This window comes from Lithobates pipiens, unplaced genomic scaffold, assembly GCF_037356315.1.
Source record: "Lithobates pipiens isolate NorthernLeopardFrog02 unplaced genomic scaffold, aLitPip1_a1.2 Scaffold_8, whole genome shotgun sequence".
In the NCBI taxonomy this organism is placed as follows: Eukaryota; Metazoa; Chordata; class Amphibia; order Anura; family Ranidae; genus Lithobates; species Lithobates pipiens.
The window spans coordinates 42,254,587-42,272,728 of NW_027507903.1; the positions used below are offsets into that span (position 1 = coordinate 42,254,587).

Genomic DNA, 18,142 nt, shown 5'->3' on the forward strand with positions numbered 1-18,142 from the left:
GCAGACTAATCCCCTGTCCTTAACGCATATTGTTAGACAGGTCAATTCGGTGGCTGATTGGCAAGTTTGAGTTTGGAAATTTTCTTTGTATTTGTTTGACATACGTCACCCTTCCAGGAGCTCGTTGATGCAAAGACCAGTTATAGGTGGGGGCAGTGGCCACTTGTTTGTATATTGCTGAACAACTTCAATACTGAGCACTTTCACCCCCTTCCAGTCCAGGCCAGTTTTAAGCGCTGTAGCACTTTGAATGACAACTGCACGTTAATGCAACGCTGTACCCATATGAAATGTTTATCATTTTTTATTTTTATTTTAACAGATAGACCTTTGTTGTGATATTTGATCACCACTGGGTTTTTTATTTTTTTGCTAAAAAAAAAAATAAAATAAAGAAAAGACCAAAAAGTTTGAAAAAGAAAAAGGTTTCTTAGTTTGTTAGAAAATTTTGGAAATAAGTAGTTTTTTTTCCTTCACAGATGTATGCTGATGGGCACTGATAGGCTGCACTGATGGGCATTTATGAGACAGCACTGAAGGGCACTGATCAGGTGGCACTGATAGAGGTACTAATATGCAGCACTGATAAGCACAGAAAGGCAGCACTGACTGGTACGACTGATGATCAGTGCCCTGATAATCTGTGCAGGTCTACCCTGTGAAAATATGCTGCTGATCAGATCTCCTCCCCTCTCACGCTGTCAGTGTGAGGAGAGGAAAGCGAATGACTGGCATTTCCTAGTTTACATGTGATCAGCTGTGATTGGACACAACTAATCACATGGGTAAAGAGCCTCGACATCAGCTCTTTCCCAAGATGGGGGAATGCGCTTGTCCCAGGGACACAGCATGCCGCTGATTGCTGCTCGGGAGCAAGCGTGGCAAAAGTGGGACGACGTCATATGATGTCATTGCAGAATGTGAGAGCAAACCACAAAGAGCACACCAATGTACTGACATTATGCGGCCCTGTTTGTGTGCTTTTTGGCCACTCCAGCATCCATCCAGGGATGCTCATCCTTAACGGGACCTTCATTCTATTGTTGTTGCTGCATGTGAACTATGTAGTGTACTGGATGTTACTAGTCCACTATGCTTGTGAGTACTTTTAACCTTTTTCAATAAACCATTTTTGATATTGTACCATAATGGTCTCCTCATTCTTTTTATGTATTTGTGTTGGTGGGAGTTCTGCCATTTAAAAAAAAAGAGTTCTTACAATATACCAGTGGAGCTGAAGATATATGTGGATATATATATCCAATATTGGGACAAGCATTGTTAGACCCTACCATCGTGTAGGTAAGGGGTCAGAGTGTGAGTCGGTGGTACACAAGTTTGTTTTGGAGCACTTTCTTCATGCAAGATTCTGTTGTATATTGGAGCACTGCTGTTATGCAATATTGTTGTTTATGTATCTCACTTGAGGACTTATGCACAAAAGAACATTTGTTGTGATTTTGTAAGTGCGCTGTCCTTATGTTGATGATTTTACCTTATTGGTGATTGAACACACCCTTGTGCTTAGCTGCACCACTTGTGAATATATATATTTATTTTTTATTTTTTTATTTTTTTGGTAAGCGCTGAGTAATTGTTGGCTTTTGTGACGTTATTTAAAGAACAAGAAAATATGGGTTTACAATAATTTTAGTTGCAGTGCAGTCTGCAGGGAGGTCACAAGCCTGGTTATGAAATTTAGCACAGCCGCCTGCATAAGACTGAACATATATACAAATTCTTTGGCAATGAAAACCAATACACACACCACTCAACTCTAGTTCAGTTATAAATCCTAAAACTGATCGGTGTAGAAAGCGGTAGCCCACAAAAAAAGTCAACGTGAATATGTGGCATAAAATAACAAATCTTACCTGCTTTTCAAACCTATGTATTCTGGACACAGACAAGAGGAGAGCGACACTGAAAGGACATAAAAATTTGTTTGAGTCCCCCTGCTGTGCAGCCTGTTATAAATAACAAAAAACAAAACAAAAACAAAAAACAGAAGATAGGGTGAGACAACATCCATGCCATGGATTTAAGTAAAACAATTGCATCGGTTTAATGCAAAATTATAGTTCAAACCACATGCTGAAAAAAAAAAAAAAAGAGAGACTTTCACCAACAGTTCATGTGTTTAGCTTTTGGGCTTTTTGAATATAAACCTAATAAACATTAACACAAACATGTACAGACTAGTGTCAGAATGCAAATATTGAAGCTTGCATTGCTGAATTTTTTTGAAAAAGCAGGTTCCAGGGCTGGCATGCTTTTTTTCTGTAGTTTTTAGAATAGTCTTTAGAGTGCCATGGTAGTCTTTAGCGTGCCATGGACTCTGCACAAGTATGTATATATCAGGAGTTCCCACATACTCCATGTCACTGCCTTGCAAAATATTAAAGCAGAACTAAACTTGTAATGTAAAAAGTAAAAAAAAGAAAAACAGTTAGCAGATAGATCATTTTGGTGCAAGATGCTTTGTCTTTCAAATTGTACACTGACAACAGAGCATGTGCAGCTCAGTGGTCAATCCCTCCATATGTAGATTGCTGGAAGTGCCAGGTTGAATCAACTCCTGTACACATGCTTGTAAGGCATGTCATTCTCAGCCTTACCATTCATGGTGACTGAAGACTCCTAAACCTGAAAGACAGGGAGGAAATGAAAGAGCCAGGGACTTGGCGAGATGGGAGATTGTGGATGTCGCAGCTCTGGAGAAGAGCAGGTTACCAGATGAGTGTGCATAAAGCGAAATATGATATGCATACTTGTAGCATCTTATACCATAATGTGCAAGGCCAAAAACTTTACTTCTGTTGTAAAAAGAATGAGAATGGCAGCACCTTTGTTGGAAGCTCCAATACATCTGTCCTCACAGGTTCCTTCTAAACACCAAGTAGAGCTTTAGTAGCTGCACATACAGTAGCTCATGTTTCTGTGTAGATTTTCTTGCAAAAGAAGAACAGCCAGATGCCCTCATCTTCCTACTGTACCCTTTTATAAAATAAGTAATAAATCTCAATACCTTGACTAGCTCTCTTCCCAGGTCCTGGTCAAATTTAATAGCAAAGACAATATGCAAGATAATGGTGCCTTCTACTTGACGGAGCTGTTCCTTTGGGATAGTGGAATCATCGAGATCTATTGAGCTAGAAAGAAATTGCAAAGATTATGTTCACAACTGCATGTAATGGGAGGAAAGCATACTGCGATTCTTCACATCAAGAAAACAAATGCTAGTGTATATAGTTCAGCCCAAGCTATTACAACTGTGGGTCTAACAGACAGCAATTCAAATTAGCATCAGGCAGTATTAAAGGATAGGTTCACCTTCGTACAAATGTAATGCGCATCTTTTTGCAGGAAAAAAAAAAAGTGCTTTTATTATTATTTTTTTACTTTGAGTCTGCAAAAGCATAACAACCGCAATCAGCCGATCACAGGTGCTATGCAGGGCTCTAGCAGACAGTCTGTGTAAGCTGTCTGCTGGTACCTCATATGAGCAGGTAGGTACACACTGAGAAAGACTGGTGCATCTGTAACCTGTATATGAGTGTCACAAAAAACATGTCACAAAAAGGTATACTTATCCTTTAAAAATGGCTGCCTAAAAAGGAAGCCGCCTTATAATGGTTACCTACTGGTATGTGGCCTTAAGCAACCTGCACTATTTGGATCCCATCTTGCCTACATAAACTAAGTACTCTGATATTTAGCCAAACTTCTTTCCCCAGGTTACCCAGAAAGATTGCAAAGTCTTCTTTATTCTTGCAGTGATTTAATTGTTACAAAACCAGTAATTACCACAGCAACCCAAACTGAGGAAAATCCGATTGTTATCTTGACAATGCACTGATTTCTTAAGAGCAATGTCCCTACTGTGTGCAGCTATCTCATGTCACTGTTCCTGTTTCCATTCACGTTCAGTACCAAATAACAAAACAACCTTCAGTTATCAAAAGGAAGGAACAGAACATTTGGAGGACTAAGGGCACTTTCACACAGACAATTTGATCAGGTCCGCCTGTCAGTTTTTCAGGCAGACTTGTTTGGAAAGTACATGCATTGCTACGAACCTCCGTCAGTTTACACCCACTTACCTCTGGGTATGATAAGGCCCGATTAATAAAAAAAAAAAAAAAAAAAAAAAAAAAAAAAAAGGGACGACGACTGCATCCTCTTCTGTTTGGGTGGACTGAATCAAAGGTCATCTGCCCACTCTGCTCCTTTCAGCAAGACATAAGCTCACAGGTCCCTTGCTGATTGAAATGGAAGCCGCCGTGTGAAAGAGCCCTAAAAAGCTGGTCATACATGGCTCCCTTTTTTTTTTCATTCAGCCAGAGGGATGAAAAAAATAAAATAAAAACCGATTCCCCTATCCACACATTGGAGGTGGATGAAGGAATCACTGTCAGAATAAACTGCTCAATGCTGCAGCCCATTGGCTGCATGCGCTGATGGATGAAGCTAAATTTTCCAACAAGCCCGTTCATGAGAAATCGATCATGAATGGGAACAGCCATAGACTGATCAAAATTCAGACAGTTCAACAGGGACCATCTAAGGCCAGCTGAAGCATTGGGATGTATGAAAGCGTAGTTTAACATTCAGTCTAGATCCTCACCAGAAAACTACTTCAATTATTTAAAAGAAAATACGCAATGATACAAAGAAATTACAAGGACAAATAAAAAGCCAAAACTAGTTTCTACAGAATCATTAAATAAATGTATAAAGTACTGTGCAACAGTCTTAACCTGTGCATAATTACCAAAAAACAAAGAATTAGACGCTTACAGCACAGACCCACAGTGTGGACAGTTATTGTGCAATACAGACACAGGCTGTAAGATACAGAGTAGGGCTTCACAAAGTTTATAGTTAAAGCAAACATATACAACTGCTGCCCACAGACTAGTTATGACTGTGGGAAAAAAAAAAAACATGCTGCATTCCTTGTGTACAAAATTATAATTAAGACATCTAAATGGTGCCCTATAAATCGAATGTCAAGGCCAATGTATTTAAAGTAAAACAAAAGTATAATGCACTCACTCATCATTTTTGGCCTCCTGCATCAACTTCTGATCCAGATCATTAAAAACTGTGATAATTCCTTCCAGAATGGTCCTTTTACTCCCCTGTATTACCACAACAGAAAAACAAAAATAAAATAAAAATGTTTAAAAAAAAATAAATAAAAAAAACAGAATATAAAAAGGAAGATGCCATAATATCCATACAGTACTCCCATTCTGGTGAAGCTTGCAATAATGACTGTCCCCTTGTTACATAAAAACTACAGTATGACATTACCTTGGCAGAAAGAAGCAGAAGCTGGTAAACCAAAGGGGGCATTTCTTGGAGATCCAACTTAAATAACAGTCTTAATACTTTCTCCGATACAAACTGCAACTCTTCTGTACTTAGTAATACATCTCTAGAAGAGAAAACATTCAAGAAACCCCTTGAAAATATAAACAAGCGGGCTGCACACAAAATAAAAAAAAAGGAAACCCCAGATTGACTGCAGCCGCTGATCAAGAAAAGTTTTCGAGCAAGTCTGACAGAAGTCAGTCTAAAGCCTCATACACACGATAGGACTTTCCCTTGGATTTTTGTACAAAGGGCTTCGGCCCTGAACTTGTATTGCATACACACAGCAGGACTTTTTCAGCCAACTTTCACCAAATTATGTGTTTTTTCTGCTCTTTACCGCCACCTTTGGTCAATTTCTGTATTGTTGTCTGATCTTTTGCATTGGTTCTGAGCATGCCTGTTTGTACTTGTACAAAAGTCCTATGGTCTTCTGTACACACGATCAGACTTTGCACCATCGGACTTTTGTTGCCAGAAAGTTTGTCCGTTCGCACAGCCAACAAAAGTCAGATGAAAACCAAAAAAAGTTTGTCCGATGGAGCGAACACACGGTCGGATGTTGCTCCAAAACAGCTAATTTGCATGTTTGTTGTCAAAAAGTCTGATCGTGTGTATGGGCCTTTCCAAACGATTCCTGTCAAACATGCCACACAGAGACCGAATTTTGGCTAGTCCCTTCTGAACCATCAGTCCCTCTATGCCCAGATAAACACACACACAATGGGAAGTAGTAAGAAACTACTGCAATCTTACCTAAACATTGAAGTAAGGAAAATTACACATTTTGGGTCCCATCTGAAAAAATAAAGCAAAGACACACTAAAAAAAAAAATATACCTGCATAATTTTAAATATACACTGTGATCAATTAAAAAATAAACATGTATGCATTAAGAACTGGCTTGATTGCGTCATAGCAATGTTTTTCAAGTTCTGGCCATCTGATTGCTCAACTCAGGCAGCACAAATAAATATTACCAACACCGTAATAAATGTGAAATAATTTGAAAGTTAAAGCGGAGGTCCACCCTAAAATGGACCTTCCGCTCATCGGATTCCTCCCCCCCTCCGGCGCCACAATTGGCACCTTTCAGGGGGGAGGGGGTGCAGTTACCTGGATAATCCAGGTAACTGCACCCACTTCCGGGCTAGCTCTCTGCGGAAAGGGGGGTACGTTACGCCCCTTTCCGCAAGCGCCCGCCCCCTTCAGCAAGTGCCCCGCTGCCTGCTGGGAAACACACAGCTCCCAGAGGCAGCGGGGACCGTCCTCATTGCGCAGCGCGGCTCGCGCATGCACAGTAGGGAACCGGGAAATGAAGCCGAAAGGCTCCATTTCCTGATTCCCATACCCAAGATGGCAGCGGCAGGACCCGACAGACGACCTAGCGATCGGCTTCGGGTGCCGACATCGCGGGCGCGCTGGACAGGTAAGTTTCACTATTTTAAAAGCCAGCAGCTGCAGTATTGGTAGCTGCTGGCTTTTTAAAAAAAAAAAAAAAACGCGGAGTCCCGGTGGACTCCCGCTTTAAAGTGGTTGTCAACCCAGTAAAGTGACTGGCCTCAAGTGATACACACAGATGAACCACACACTTCTACATAAATTATACCTGTCTATGTAAGGGGGGGGGGGGGCTAAAGTTGCCCTCTGCAGAGCTTAGTGAGGAGGAGAGCTCTGAGAGCAGATTGGAGGGGAGGGGCCAATACACCACCACCCACCCCCCCCCCCCCCACACACACCCACACACACCCACACCCACACCCACACACAGCACACAGGAACAGAGCTGAGGCTGTCAATCAGCTGTAGCTCCCTCCCTGTCCCCATTTTTCTCTTGGTGTCAGGAAAACCTGTCAGAAGTAAATCAAATATAGCAGAGGAGCCAGGCAGCAGACAAAAGTGATACTTAGTGCTCGTAATTAACCACTTACCGCCCGCCATATAGCTGAATGATGGCGGCAAGATGGTTGTGATATCCTGACTGGACATCATATGATGTAATTAGAACATAGCTGGGGGTCTGACACACCACAACTCTGATCATGGTATGGAGCCTCTGACAGAGACTTCTTACCATGTGATCAGCTGTGACCAATCACAGCTGATCATCATGTGAACCAGGAAATGCCGGTAAATGGCTTTCCTCGGTTCACGCTGACAGGGAGAGACGATCGGTGGCTGTCCCTGTCAGAGGGGGGGTCCGTTAACCAGCACATTGATTATCAGCACAGCCCCCATAAAAAGGTGCCCATCAGCTGCCAATCAACGCCCAACACCTGCCAGCCTGTCCCCATAATAAACGCCTGTTAGTGCCCACAACAGTGCCAATCAGTGTCCATAACAGTGCTAGTGCCCCATCAGTAATGCTTATTAGTGTCCCATCAAAGTGCCAATCAGTGCCATTCAGTAATGCCTGTCAGTATCCCCTCATCAGTACTGCCTATCCAGTGCCACCTATCAGTGGCCATCGGGTTTTTTTTTTTTTTTTTTTTTTTTAATTGTGGGTCCTTTTTCATTTATAGCGCAAAAATTTAAAACCGCAGAGGTGATCAAATACCACCAAAAGATATTCTATTCGTGGAAAGAAAATTATAAAAATGTAGTTTGGGTACAGTGTTGCATGACTGCGCAATTGTCAAATTGCAACAGCGCTGAAAGCTAAAAATTGTCCTAGGCAGGAAGGGGGGGGAGGGAGCCTGGTATGGAAGTGGTTAAGACATGTACACGTCCACTACAGGAGGCATTTGTTTTGTTCTCAACACAAAAGGAATAAAGAAAAGCTAAAGGTACAATCCAACAAAAATTGGCACTCAATCTATGGAGCCTTAAAGTGGCCATAGATGGATCGCAATTCATCCAGTTCAGCAGGGACCAGCCGAACAAAACCTTACCTGCTGGAGCAGAGACTATTGATAATCTGCTTCTTGCACTCCTCTCCTGTTAGTTCTCCTTAAAAAGAAAAAGTGTCATAAAAGTGAGCGAGGATTAAAACATATACATACATACACACACACACATATATATACACACAAAAAATAAATAATAATACGGTATTTGGCTACAGTTTCATGATTAGAAAATATTTTTTGCTAGTATGCAAACCTTAACAGTATTCAAAGTGAACACCTGCTTCCTTAGAAAAAGCACAGATTACAAGTGTCAGGTAACAACACCATGAAATAAAACACAGAATAAATTCAATTATATTGAAATCTTGTGCTATATGTTATTTTTGAAATCTCAATAAATATGTTGTAAAAGAAAATGTAATTTAGTTACTTAACCCCTTAACACTGGTGCCTTCTGGCCCTTTAAGGGGTTTCTGATGCAGAGAGGTGAGGTGAGGATTATAATGTGGCCGCTGTGATTGGTTGTCATAGCAGTCACATGATGGGGAGAGTTCTCCGTTCGGTGTCGGTAACTGTGGCGGGAGTGTGCAGGGCACTCTTGGCACAGGTTTGTTTACATCATGATACGCAAATATGCGGCCGCTCGACATCAAGGCCCACCCACCGAGAGGCCACAAATTTGCCTGCCTGATAGGATACAAAATAGAATGTATTGTAATGAAGGCCCTCAAATTACATTACATTTTGGCAAATTCAAAGATGATTTAATATGTATGGCTAGCAATAGGCTCAGTGCACTCAAATGGTTTACTAGAAAAAGTTTGTTACCATTGCCATAAACTAAAGATTCTTTCGATGACAGAGCTTTAAGCACATTAGGGAACAGTTCCAAAGACTTCCCATTGGACAGGCTTCCGGCTTTCACCGCTTCAACATACAAGTTTGCCAAATCAAGAAGGGACGCCCCTGGTAAGTGATGAACCTGAAAGAAAAAAAAAAAAAGGTACATAAACAAAAATAATGCATTCATTTTAACAGGATGACTATTTATACTGGATTAGGGGGTGTATTCCATATTCAAATGATTGTTTTAATTGTAAGTATGCTTGGCAAATTAAGCTGCTAGCAGAGTATTGCTGGACGACAACAAACATAAAAGAAAAGAAAAACTCCTAATATTAGCTATGATTTTGATTTCTGTCCATTTATTCTGGAGCACAGAATGGTGTTGCATCCAAGAGCAACACAAAAATAAACTGATGTTATTCCCTACATCAGGGGTGCTCAACCTTTTGAAGAGCGAGGGCCACTTAAGCGACTTGGTAACCAGTCGCGGGCCACAATGAGCAGAGCAGGTAGATAACGGGTCCATGCAGAGTGGACACGGACACAGCCCACTCTACTCTATGGATCCTCCGATCAGATCCGCCCTAACTGAAGGGGGTTGATCCCCTTTTTTTTAGCGAATCAGATTGGTGGTAGGCAGGTGTAAAAGGACACAAATCTGTTTACATCTGCCGTTTCATAGAGGTGAATGGAGGGTTCGATTGAGTTGGACCGATTGTGTGAAAGGGGCCTTTCACACCAATGCAGCGAAGTGCACCTGTGTCTTTCCTGCGGGTTAGCTACACTTTGCCATAGACTTCTATTATATCCTGCAGGTGTGGTGCACTTTCTGAAAGCTCACCAAACCCGCAGGTAATAACAGAAGTCTATGGCTCAGTGCAGGTAACCTGAAGGTGCACTGCACCTGCGGATCAATTTGGAAGCAGCCCGGTAAGCACTGTGCAGATATGCCCTTATATACACTGACATTTTAGTAATAAACTGACCTTTAATAATAGACTTCCATTCAGGTATCGCCTGCTGTTGCTGTCCCCAGCAGAGTGCATTTGGTATCACTCCGCCTGTGGCAAGAGATGGCGCTATACAGGAAGCATCATCTTATACAGCTCTGCTCCACAGCAGCTTGCTTTGCCGGCTTCATTAACACAGATGCTCTGGGATGGCAGGACTGCAACCCATGATCTGGGCTTGCCAATCTGCCATCCCACAGAAGGAGGTCGCGGGCCACATCAGAGGGCTCCGCGGGCCACATGTGGCCCCCGGGCCACTGGTTGGGCACCCCTGCCCTAGATCTATAGCCACAAGAAGTAATCGTTGTGTTCTGTCGGCCAGGATCGTTTCCTGCTGACAGAACACAATAGCACTGCAGGAGGGACTCCCCCAACAACACTGACTGTGTTAATGGGGGGAAATCAAGCACTTTCCTTTCCTGCAACCCGAGGTTGCAGGAAAGAAAATGTAATCATCTATGGCTTGCCTACCTGTCTATTGAGCGCAGATCACTCTGACAGAAATGAGACTGCTAGTGCCTGGTGCAGGAGTGCAGAGAGCGCTCCATCACTTGGCATCCCACTACATTAGCACGCATTGGCAACACTTTTGGATGGATATACATCTGTTGCAACAATGAATTTATGCGGAACTCCTAGGGACTTCTCGCAGAACACTGGTAAAGAAACCCACAATAGTTGTCCATAGATCTTAATGTGGTTGTAAACCCTTACAAACCACTTTGACTTACAGGTAAGCCTAGATTAAGGCTTACCTGTAGGTCCAAGAAATATCTCCTAAACCTACACGGTTTAGGAGATATTTACAAAAAGACAGGCACCGCTGTCTACGGCTTGCAAGCGCACTGAGTATGCCGCTAACAGCGATATGCCGTTAGTAGCAGCTCCCGTGCGCATGAGCAGGCGTGATGTTATCGCTGCTCCGGCGCTGTGAGTGGCCGGAGCAGCGATACCTGGAAGAAGATGTGATGCATAGTAGTAGAAATGCAGGTGGGACATGGATGGATGAATCAGCAGCCACAAACACTGCATGAGCAAGTGGCGCAGGGCGCCGTGATACCCTGTAAAGTCACCTGGGACACGTGACAGGTCCCAGGTGACTGTGCGGCGCGAGGGGAAGTGATGTCACCAGCCCGGGCAAGGAAGAAGGCAGACTACAAGGGACCCCCTAGCAACAGGTATTTAGAGGTGAGTAAAAAAAAATTTTTTGCCAATTTTTTTTTTTTTAAGAATTTTAAACAACTTTTTTAACTAACCAGGAAGAATTACTGTATTTATTGGTGTGTAACACGTGCCGGCATATAACACGCACCCCAAGTTTAGGAGGGAATGCCCATCAATGCAGCCTTATCAGTGTCCATTTGCAGCCTTGTCAGTGTTATTTGCAGCCTTGTCAAGCAGTCTTGTCAGTGTCTTTTTCAGCTTTGCCATTTAAAAATGGCGCTGCCGAGATACAGAGCCGGATGTCCTGCTTTTGGCCACTGAGAACGGCCAAGAGTGGCCGAAAGCCGCTGAAAGCCACCCACAGGCTCACAATCGGCGGGGGATCAGCGTATAACACGCACCCAAGATTTTCCCCTGATTTTTAAGGGGAAAAAAGTGCATATTATACGCCAATACAGTAAAACATAAAACAAAAAAAAATTTGAAAGGTCAAAGAAGAGAAAACATCATTAGCCTTTTGCATATTTAAGTTAGACTGTAATCTTACATTTGAACAAACGGTTAGGTAACAGATTTACATCGGGCTCCATAACGGAGATATTAGTAAAAATAAGAATATCCATTTTTTCCTCACCTCTAGCATTAACAGCCCCACAATCTCAGAAGCCACTTCTCTCTGTAGATCTCCAGACTCAACAAGTTCTATGCAGTGCTTATAGACTGCTAACCTCCGGCGAACAGCAACATCCTCTGTACATGGAGACCCTTGCAGGATATACAATACAATTAGTGCTTGCAGGAAATAACTGACTGCAGACAGAATAAGATATTATTAAAATGTTACTAAACCCGCAAGAGTAAAATTAATCTGTATATGCAGTAAAGCATGCTTGTTATACTCACTGTGGAACCTAAGGGGTTAATCCTCCACATTGAGTAAAAAGGCTGTTTGATCCTGTCTACTCTGATTCTCCCCTTCTTCCACTGTCCCCAATCCATCTACTAAGATAGAGCCCTAGGAGGCACTCTGCACATGCTCAGTTTGGTGTGTATTGCTAGTGAGTTTTTTTTTTCTTGGGGAGGGTGCATGTGATCAGCACTGTCCAGACAGAGGGTCAGGGGTCATGCAGCCTCATAGGACAGTCAGAGTAGAATGAAAACTCCTCCTACAAGCTTTAACCAGACACTGATAGAAAACACAAGGCTGCTATATACTGCTGATGAGAAAATGTATTTAGCAGTTAATATTCAAAGTACATAATTTACACAGGATCTATAAGCTCTGAAAAGCAGGGGGTGGGGACCTGAAGTTACATCAGTGAGGAGAGCTCCAAGAGCTGATTGGAGGGAGCAAAGTTTATATTCCCATCACACACGTTCTTGGAATCAGCTCTCAAGGTTTCCGGGTTCTGCAGCGACCACCACAACTGGATACTGGAGGATTCACAACTGAATGTAAATGTGTCAGCAGGATCTTCAATTACTGCTAAACTTTTTTTATTGAAGAAAGATCACATCACAAACAGTGTAGTGCAAAGTTTTGGAGCCACGCAGGACCCCTTTGTCGAGTATGTAATAAAGGCCCCTTTCGTCACACGCCTGACAAAGGGGTCCTGCGTGGCGCAAAAACGTTGCACTACACTGTTTGTAAAGTGATCTCTCTTCAATAAAAAAAATGTTTGAATGTAATTGAAGATCCTTGGTGTGCTGGCAAATATTTACATTCTGGTTGGAGGGAAGGGACACACCCCCTTCACACAGGAATAGAGCTGAGGCTGTCACTCACAGGCTGTGCACTGGAGCTCCCTTCCATGTCACCTTTTTTCTCTTGGTGTCAGGAAAACTCATGCCTACAGCAGAGGAACAAAGCAGCAGACAAAAATTTACACTTAGTGCTCTGGATTAAGGCTGGGTTCACACCTATGCAATTCGACATATTAATATACATTCATTTGAATGAGGCTGGTTCACATATGTGCGTTGCATTCACACTCCGCATTGCTCAAAAAACATGTGCATTTTCTGGGCATTGCGTTGCGAATTGCAAGCACATTATCTTCTATGGGAACGCATCTGATCCGCAGATGCATTCCAGTGTGAACAGGATAAAATCTTGACCTGATTCTGATGTAAACCTGACCTGATACTGATGCAATCCTGATCAAAAACTGACGTGATACCGAACAACTACTTTGTCAATTAGCTGTGAAAACGGAGCTTCAATTCGCACCGCACATGTGAGAACCCAGCCTAAGACAAGTACACACTATAGAGGGATATGCTTTGTTCAGATTTCATGTCTGAGGTTTACAACCACTTTACCCCACAAAAATCTTCCATCTATAACATGCATGTTTGAAAAACACTTTGAAAATATACCACATGTATGTCAATACAGCATTCTGTGTGAACATGCAGTGTTGTGGTTTTTATACATATGTACTTACCTTTGAAAATACTGCGCAGTAGTGCTCCAGACTCTTTCCCCTTAATTGCGTGCTTTGTTATAATGGACACAAGCTAAGACAAGAAACAGTATTAAAAATATAAATATACCTTTCTCCATTATTAACCATTGTGAAAAAACAGCATTCTTTCCAAGCAAGCTTTATAGGAATGGGGTAGCTAACTGGGAAATTGTAAGCACATATCTAGACTACATAGTCCTCCTATGGATGTATTGAAGATAGAGATTCAGAATTAGGGATACTAGTAATAACCTTTAGACGAATGTGTACAGAAACTGCGGACAGGCGACTTGTACGGGCATCGTAATGTACATCGCGGCTTTCTTTCTGGTTCAGATGCGCGCCCCCCGCCCGTCGGTTCTGCTGTGAACACAGCGGAACTTTAGCCGAGTACACACTATCAGGTTTGATGTTCAATGAAAAAAAACGGACAGCTCAGTTTGCAGCCGCCGTACTAATAATCTGATGAAATTAATGGGACTGCCTGCTCATGGAATGCACGACACCTGTGCATCCCCATGAGTGTATGCTGTAACATGCCCTATGTGCATGAGGCTTATCAGCTTATAGTTGTTGCTTATTTCAACACCGTCATTGATTTTGATAGGCCACTGGCAACGTGTAATAGGTAAACACTGCCCCCTCATGGGTGTACGATATACTGTATATATACACGTGTATGTGAATAAGGCCTTAGACTTCCACCTAGTAGTATGGGTCAGAAGGATGGTAGTACATAGTTGCCATCAGTCCCAATTTGCCAGGGACTTTCCCGGAAATCAGACCAACATCATGGTCTGAGCCTGTCCCGGGCAAAATCAGGCAAATTAGGCTCTGTCACGGACTTTGGGACTTTTGGCACTCTCACCAGATGATCCTCCCCCTACCTCCAATGATTGGTCAATAATGAGCAGGGGGGTGGCTAGCCGAGGGTTATCATGACAGCCTGCCTAGACTGGATCATTCGTGCGAGTTCGTGGAGAGGCAGCTGATGTCAGAGTGGGAGCTGCCAGCACCAGATGGGTCCTTCTCCTTCCTAGGTAGTAGACTTCCACGGCAGCGTATTAGAGAAACCCTGACCTGGGCACTGATGGTAAAGACAGGCTCTGGTGGTATAGGAGGGCGTTAGAGGTAAAGGTTTTTTTTGTATCCAGCAGTCACTGGTTTTAAAACTGCACTGGCCAGTTTCTCACAGTCAAGACAGTGCTGCAAGTCAGCTAACAGCACTCTTTTGCTTTTATCTTCATCCCTGATGAAGTCACGCGATCGTGACGAACACGCGTCGGAGAACTGAGATACCAGAAGTGACGGTTGCGAGCTCGCCGCTCATTTGTGTTTTGCTGTTTTTAATATTGCAAATGTGAGTACCCTGTTATCTATTTGAATAAACCCTTTTTTTGAAACGATATTACGCTATCAAGCAGCCCTCTTGTCCTGTCTATGAGGTCTACCTATTATACTGATGACAAAAAAGAGGTTACATCCCCACCTCAAGTGTACCTAGAGATGACCAGCTAACAGCGCAATTGCCTTTGGGATACACTGTTTGGTGATACACGAGTTTCCTATTTATTGTTATGCTGTAACCTTACAGCAGTAAGGTAAGGGGACACCCATCTATTTAAAGGAACGGAAAAGGAAAGAATTGTCACCTTCACCCTCCTCTCCGCTGTGGTATCCCTTGGGAGCACCAGCACTTTATTTGGAAATATCTCAAAGATATTGAAGTATCATCACGCTGTTTGCACGGACACTCACAATAGTGCATTGCAAAGTTTGCACATTGTGTGTAGTTTTTTGCACAGACATTTTTTGGCACATGCACTTTCTATGGATTTATAACTATTATGTTGCACTTTATATGATATTAGCCTATATGTGATTTGTGTTGAGCTGCATAAAAAATAATTTATTTGGGTTCACTTTGATCACAATATTTTTTATGCACTTTATATAAATTTGCACTTTTTATGCACTTTATATTAGCCTATCTGTATTAAGACAGTCAGCGAATGCTATGCTTGCACCATTTGGATACTTTTTTTCACTTTTATATGCTAGCCTCAAGTTTTGGCACATTTATTGTCTTATTTTTCCTTTCCTCTTTTTTTTCTTTTTAGTTATTTCTCTCTTTCCCATCCGCCTCCCCCTTCTTTCTCCCCCCTCCTCCTTTACCTTTTTGCGCAGCACTACTCCATGTACCATTTCCACTTTTGGATTTGAATAACCCCAGCAATACCCCTTTCCTCCCTCTTTCATTTAACCATCTGGCGCAGAGATACCACTATCTGATTTTACAAATATAAAATTGCGTTCCCAGTGTTAAAGAATGTGAAGTATAGCAGCCAGCATCAACAACGAAACAATTGTAAGTAAAAAATGCAGCGCTATAAAAATAAAACTTGCCAAAAGAGATACAACTCTCCAAGCCAATAAGTGTAGCAAAATATACTTATTAATAAAGTGAAGAAAAGAAACAGTGAAACGAAATAAATATAAGCCAGGAGATAGCCTGGCACAGCTTCACCCAGTCTAAATCGTGCCAGTATAGTGGGCAGTAGTGATTACAGCCAAAAAATACTTCATAAAAGTCCATAGTGATGTTAATGAATATAAAATCAATAATATCCCTTCAATGATGGATATCACCCATCACAAGGAGGAAAAAGACTTCATCTAGGGAAATTCCCATATATAAAATGGCATCCAGGTGTATAAACTTGTTATCCCTCATAGGGTGAAAATTCCATACAAAAACCTTCACAGGTGCCAGCTATCATAAAAAGAATAGAAGCAATGGGTACTCTTACCCTAAGGTGTGGACCCACACACCGTGGTGGTGGGTCAATCAGGCGTAGAGATATTCAAACGTTGATCGATCATACGGCCAGAGCAGAAATACGTCCGGACAGCTTTCTGCGTTATGGATCCAGGATGGTTCCGTCACCCAAATGGTCAATCTCACGACACCGACAGACGATCTTCAGTGGTGCGTGGACCCAAAGTGTCCAATACAAATAACATCGCTATGGCAGGAAGAGATCATCCGCACACAAGATAGCTCATGGAGAAAAACAGAAAAAAAGCCTCCATATAGAGCCGATCACTTCAATATAAAAAATGTATTAAAATAAAAAATAATAAAAGGTACCACACATCAATGAAGAGGAGTACAGGCTATGTACCCGACAACTGGGGCATGCCCCTGTTGAAGTACACTCGTACGAAACATGTCGGTTACATAGCCTGCTGGCTGGACTTACCACATTTTTTTTTTATATGATCTACATGTACTCATCTTCATTGATGTGTGGAACTTTTTATTATTTTAATAAATTTTTTATATTGAAGTGATCTGCTCTATGTGGAGGCTTTTTTTCAGTTTTTCTCCATGAGCTATCTTGTGTACGGATGATCTCTTCCTGCCATAGCGATGTTATTTGTATTGGACACTTTGGGTCCACGCACCGTCTGTTGGTGTCGTGTGATTGACCGTTTGGGTCACTGCATTTCCCCCTGGAGTTGTGACGGTACTATCCTGGATCCATATTGCTGAAATCTGTCCGGATGTATTTCTGCTCTGGCCGTATAATCGATCAACGTTTGAATATCTCTACGCCTGATTGACCCACCACCACGGTGTGTGGGTCCACACCTTAGGGTAAGAGTACCCATTGCTTCTATTCTTTTCATGATAGCTGGCACCTGTGAAGGTTTTTGTATGGAATTTTCACCTTATGAGGGATGACAAGTTTATACACCTGGATGCCATTTTGTATATAGGAATTTCCCTAGATGAAGTCTGTTTCCTCCCTGTGATGAGTGATATCTATCATTGAAGGGACATTATTGATTTTATATTCATTAACATCACTATGGACTTTTATGAAGTATTTTTTTTGCTGTAATCACTACTGCTCACTATACTGGCACGATTTAGACTGGGTGAGGCTGTGCCAGGCTATCTCCTGGCTTATATTTATTTCGTTTCACTGTTTCTTTTCTTCACTTTATTAATAAGTATATTTTGCTGCACTTATTGGCTTGGAGAGTTGTATCTCTTTTGGCAAGTTTATTTTTATAGTGCTGTATTTTTTAAAGAGCTACCCTGGCTTTCTGCAAAAAAAAGTAGGTAAGGTAGGTAGGTCATGGGGAGGTCAGGAGGTCAGCGGTAGGGGGGAGGTCAGCGGAGGACGTCGGAAGGATAGGGGGAGATGTCAGAGGTGGGGGGGAGACAACAGGGAGACGTCAGAGGTGGGGGGGAGACAACAGGGAGACGTCAGAGGTGGGGGGGAGACAACAGGGAGACGTCGGTGGGGGGGGGCGGAGAAAGACGCCAGAGGTGGGGGGGGCGGAGAAAGACGCCAGAGGTGGGGGGGGGCGGAGAAAGACGCCAGAGGTGGGGGGGGCGGAGAAAGACGCCAG

At 42.5% G+C, this 18,142-nt stretch overlaps 1 protein-coding gene across 2 annotated transcripts in view; it reads right to left on the minus strand.

The window, feature by feature from the left end:
* FANCI (FA complementation group I) overlaps window positions 1-18,142 on the minus strand; it is a 100,969-nt gene that overhangs the window by 73,169 nt on the left and 9,658 nt on the right. For both annotated transcript variants that reach the window (XM_077471244.1, XM_077471245.1), the window contains exons 3-11: window positions 13,697-13,769; window positions 11,884-12,014; window positions 9,058-9,211; window positions 8,272-8,329; window positions 6,136-6,177; window positions 5,320-5,443; window positions 5,059-5,144; window positions 3,029-3,152; window positions 1,875-1,967 (exon numbers count right to left, since the gene is read on the minus strand). In XM_077471244.1, the coding sequence (XP_077327370.1) occupies window positions 1,875-1,967; window positions 3,029-3,152; window positions 5,059-5,144; window positions 5,320-5,443; window positions 6,136-6,177; window positions 8,272-8,329; window positions 9,058-9,211; window positions 11,884-12,014; window positions 13,697-13,769 (885 nt within the window). The remainder of the gene's footprint in view (window positions 1-1,874; window positions 1,968-3,028; window positions 3,153-5,058; window positions 5,145-5,319; window positions 5,444-6,135; window positions 6,178-8,271; window positions 8,330-9,057; window positions 9,212-11,883; window positions 12,015-13,696; window positions 13,770-18,142) is intronic.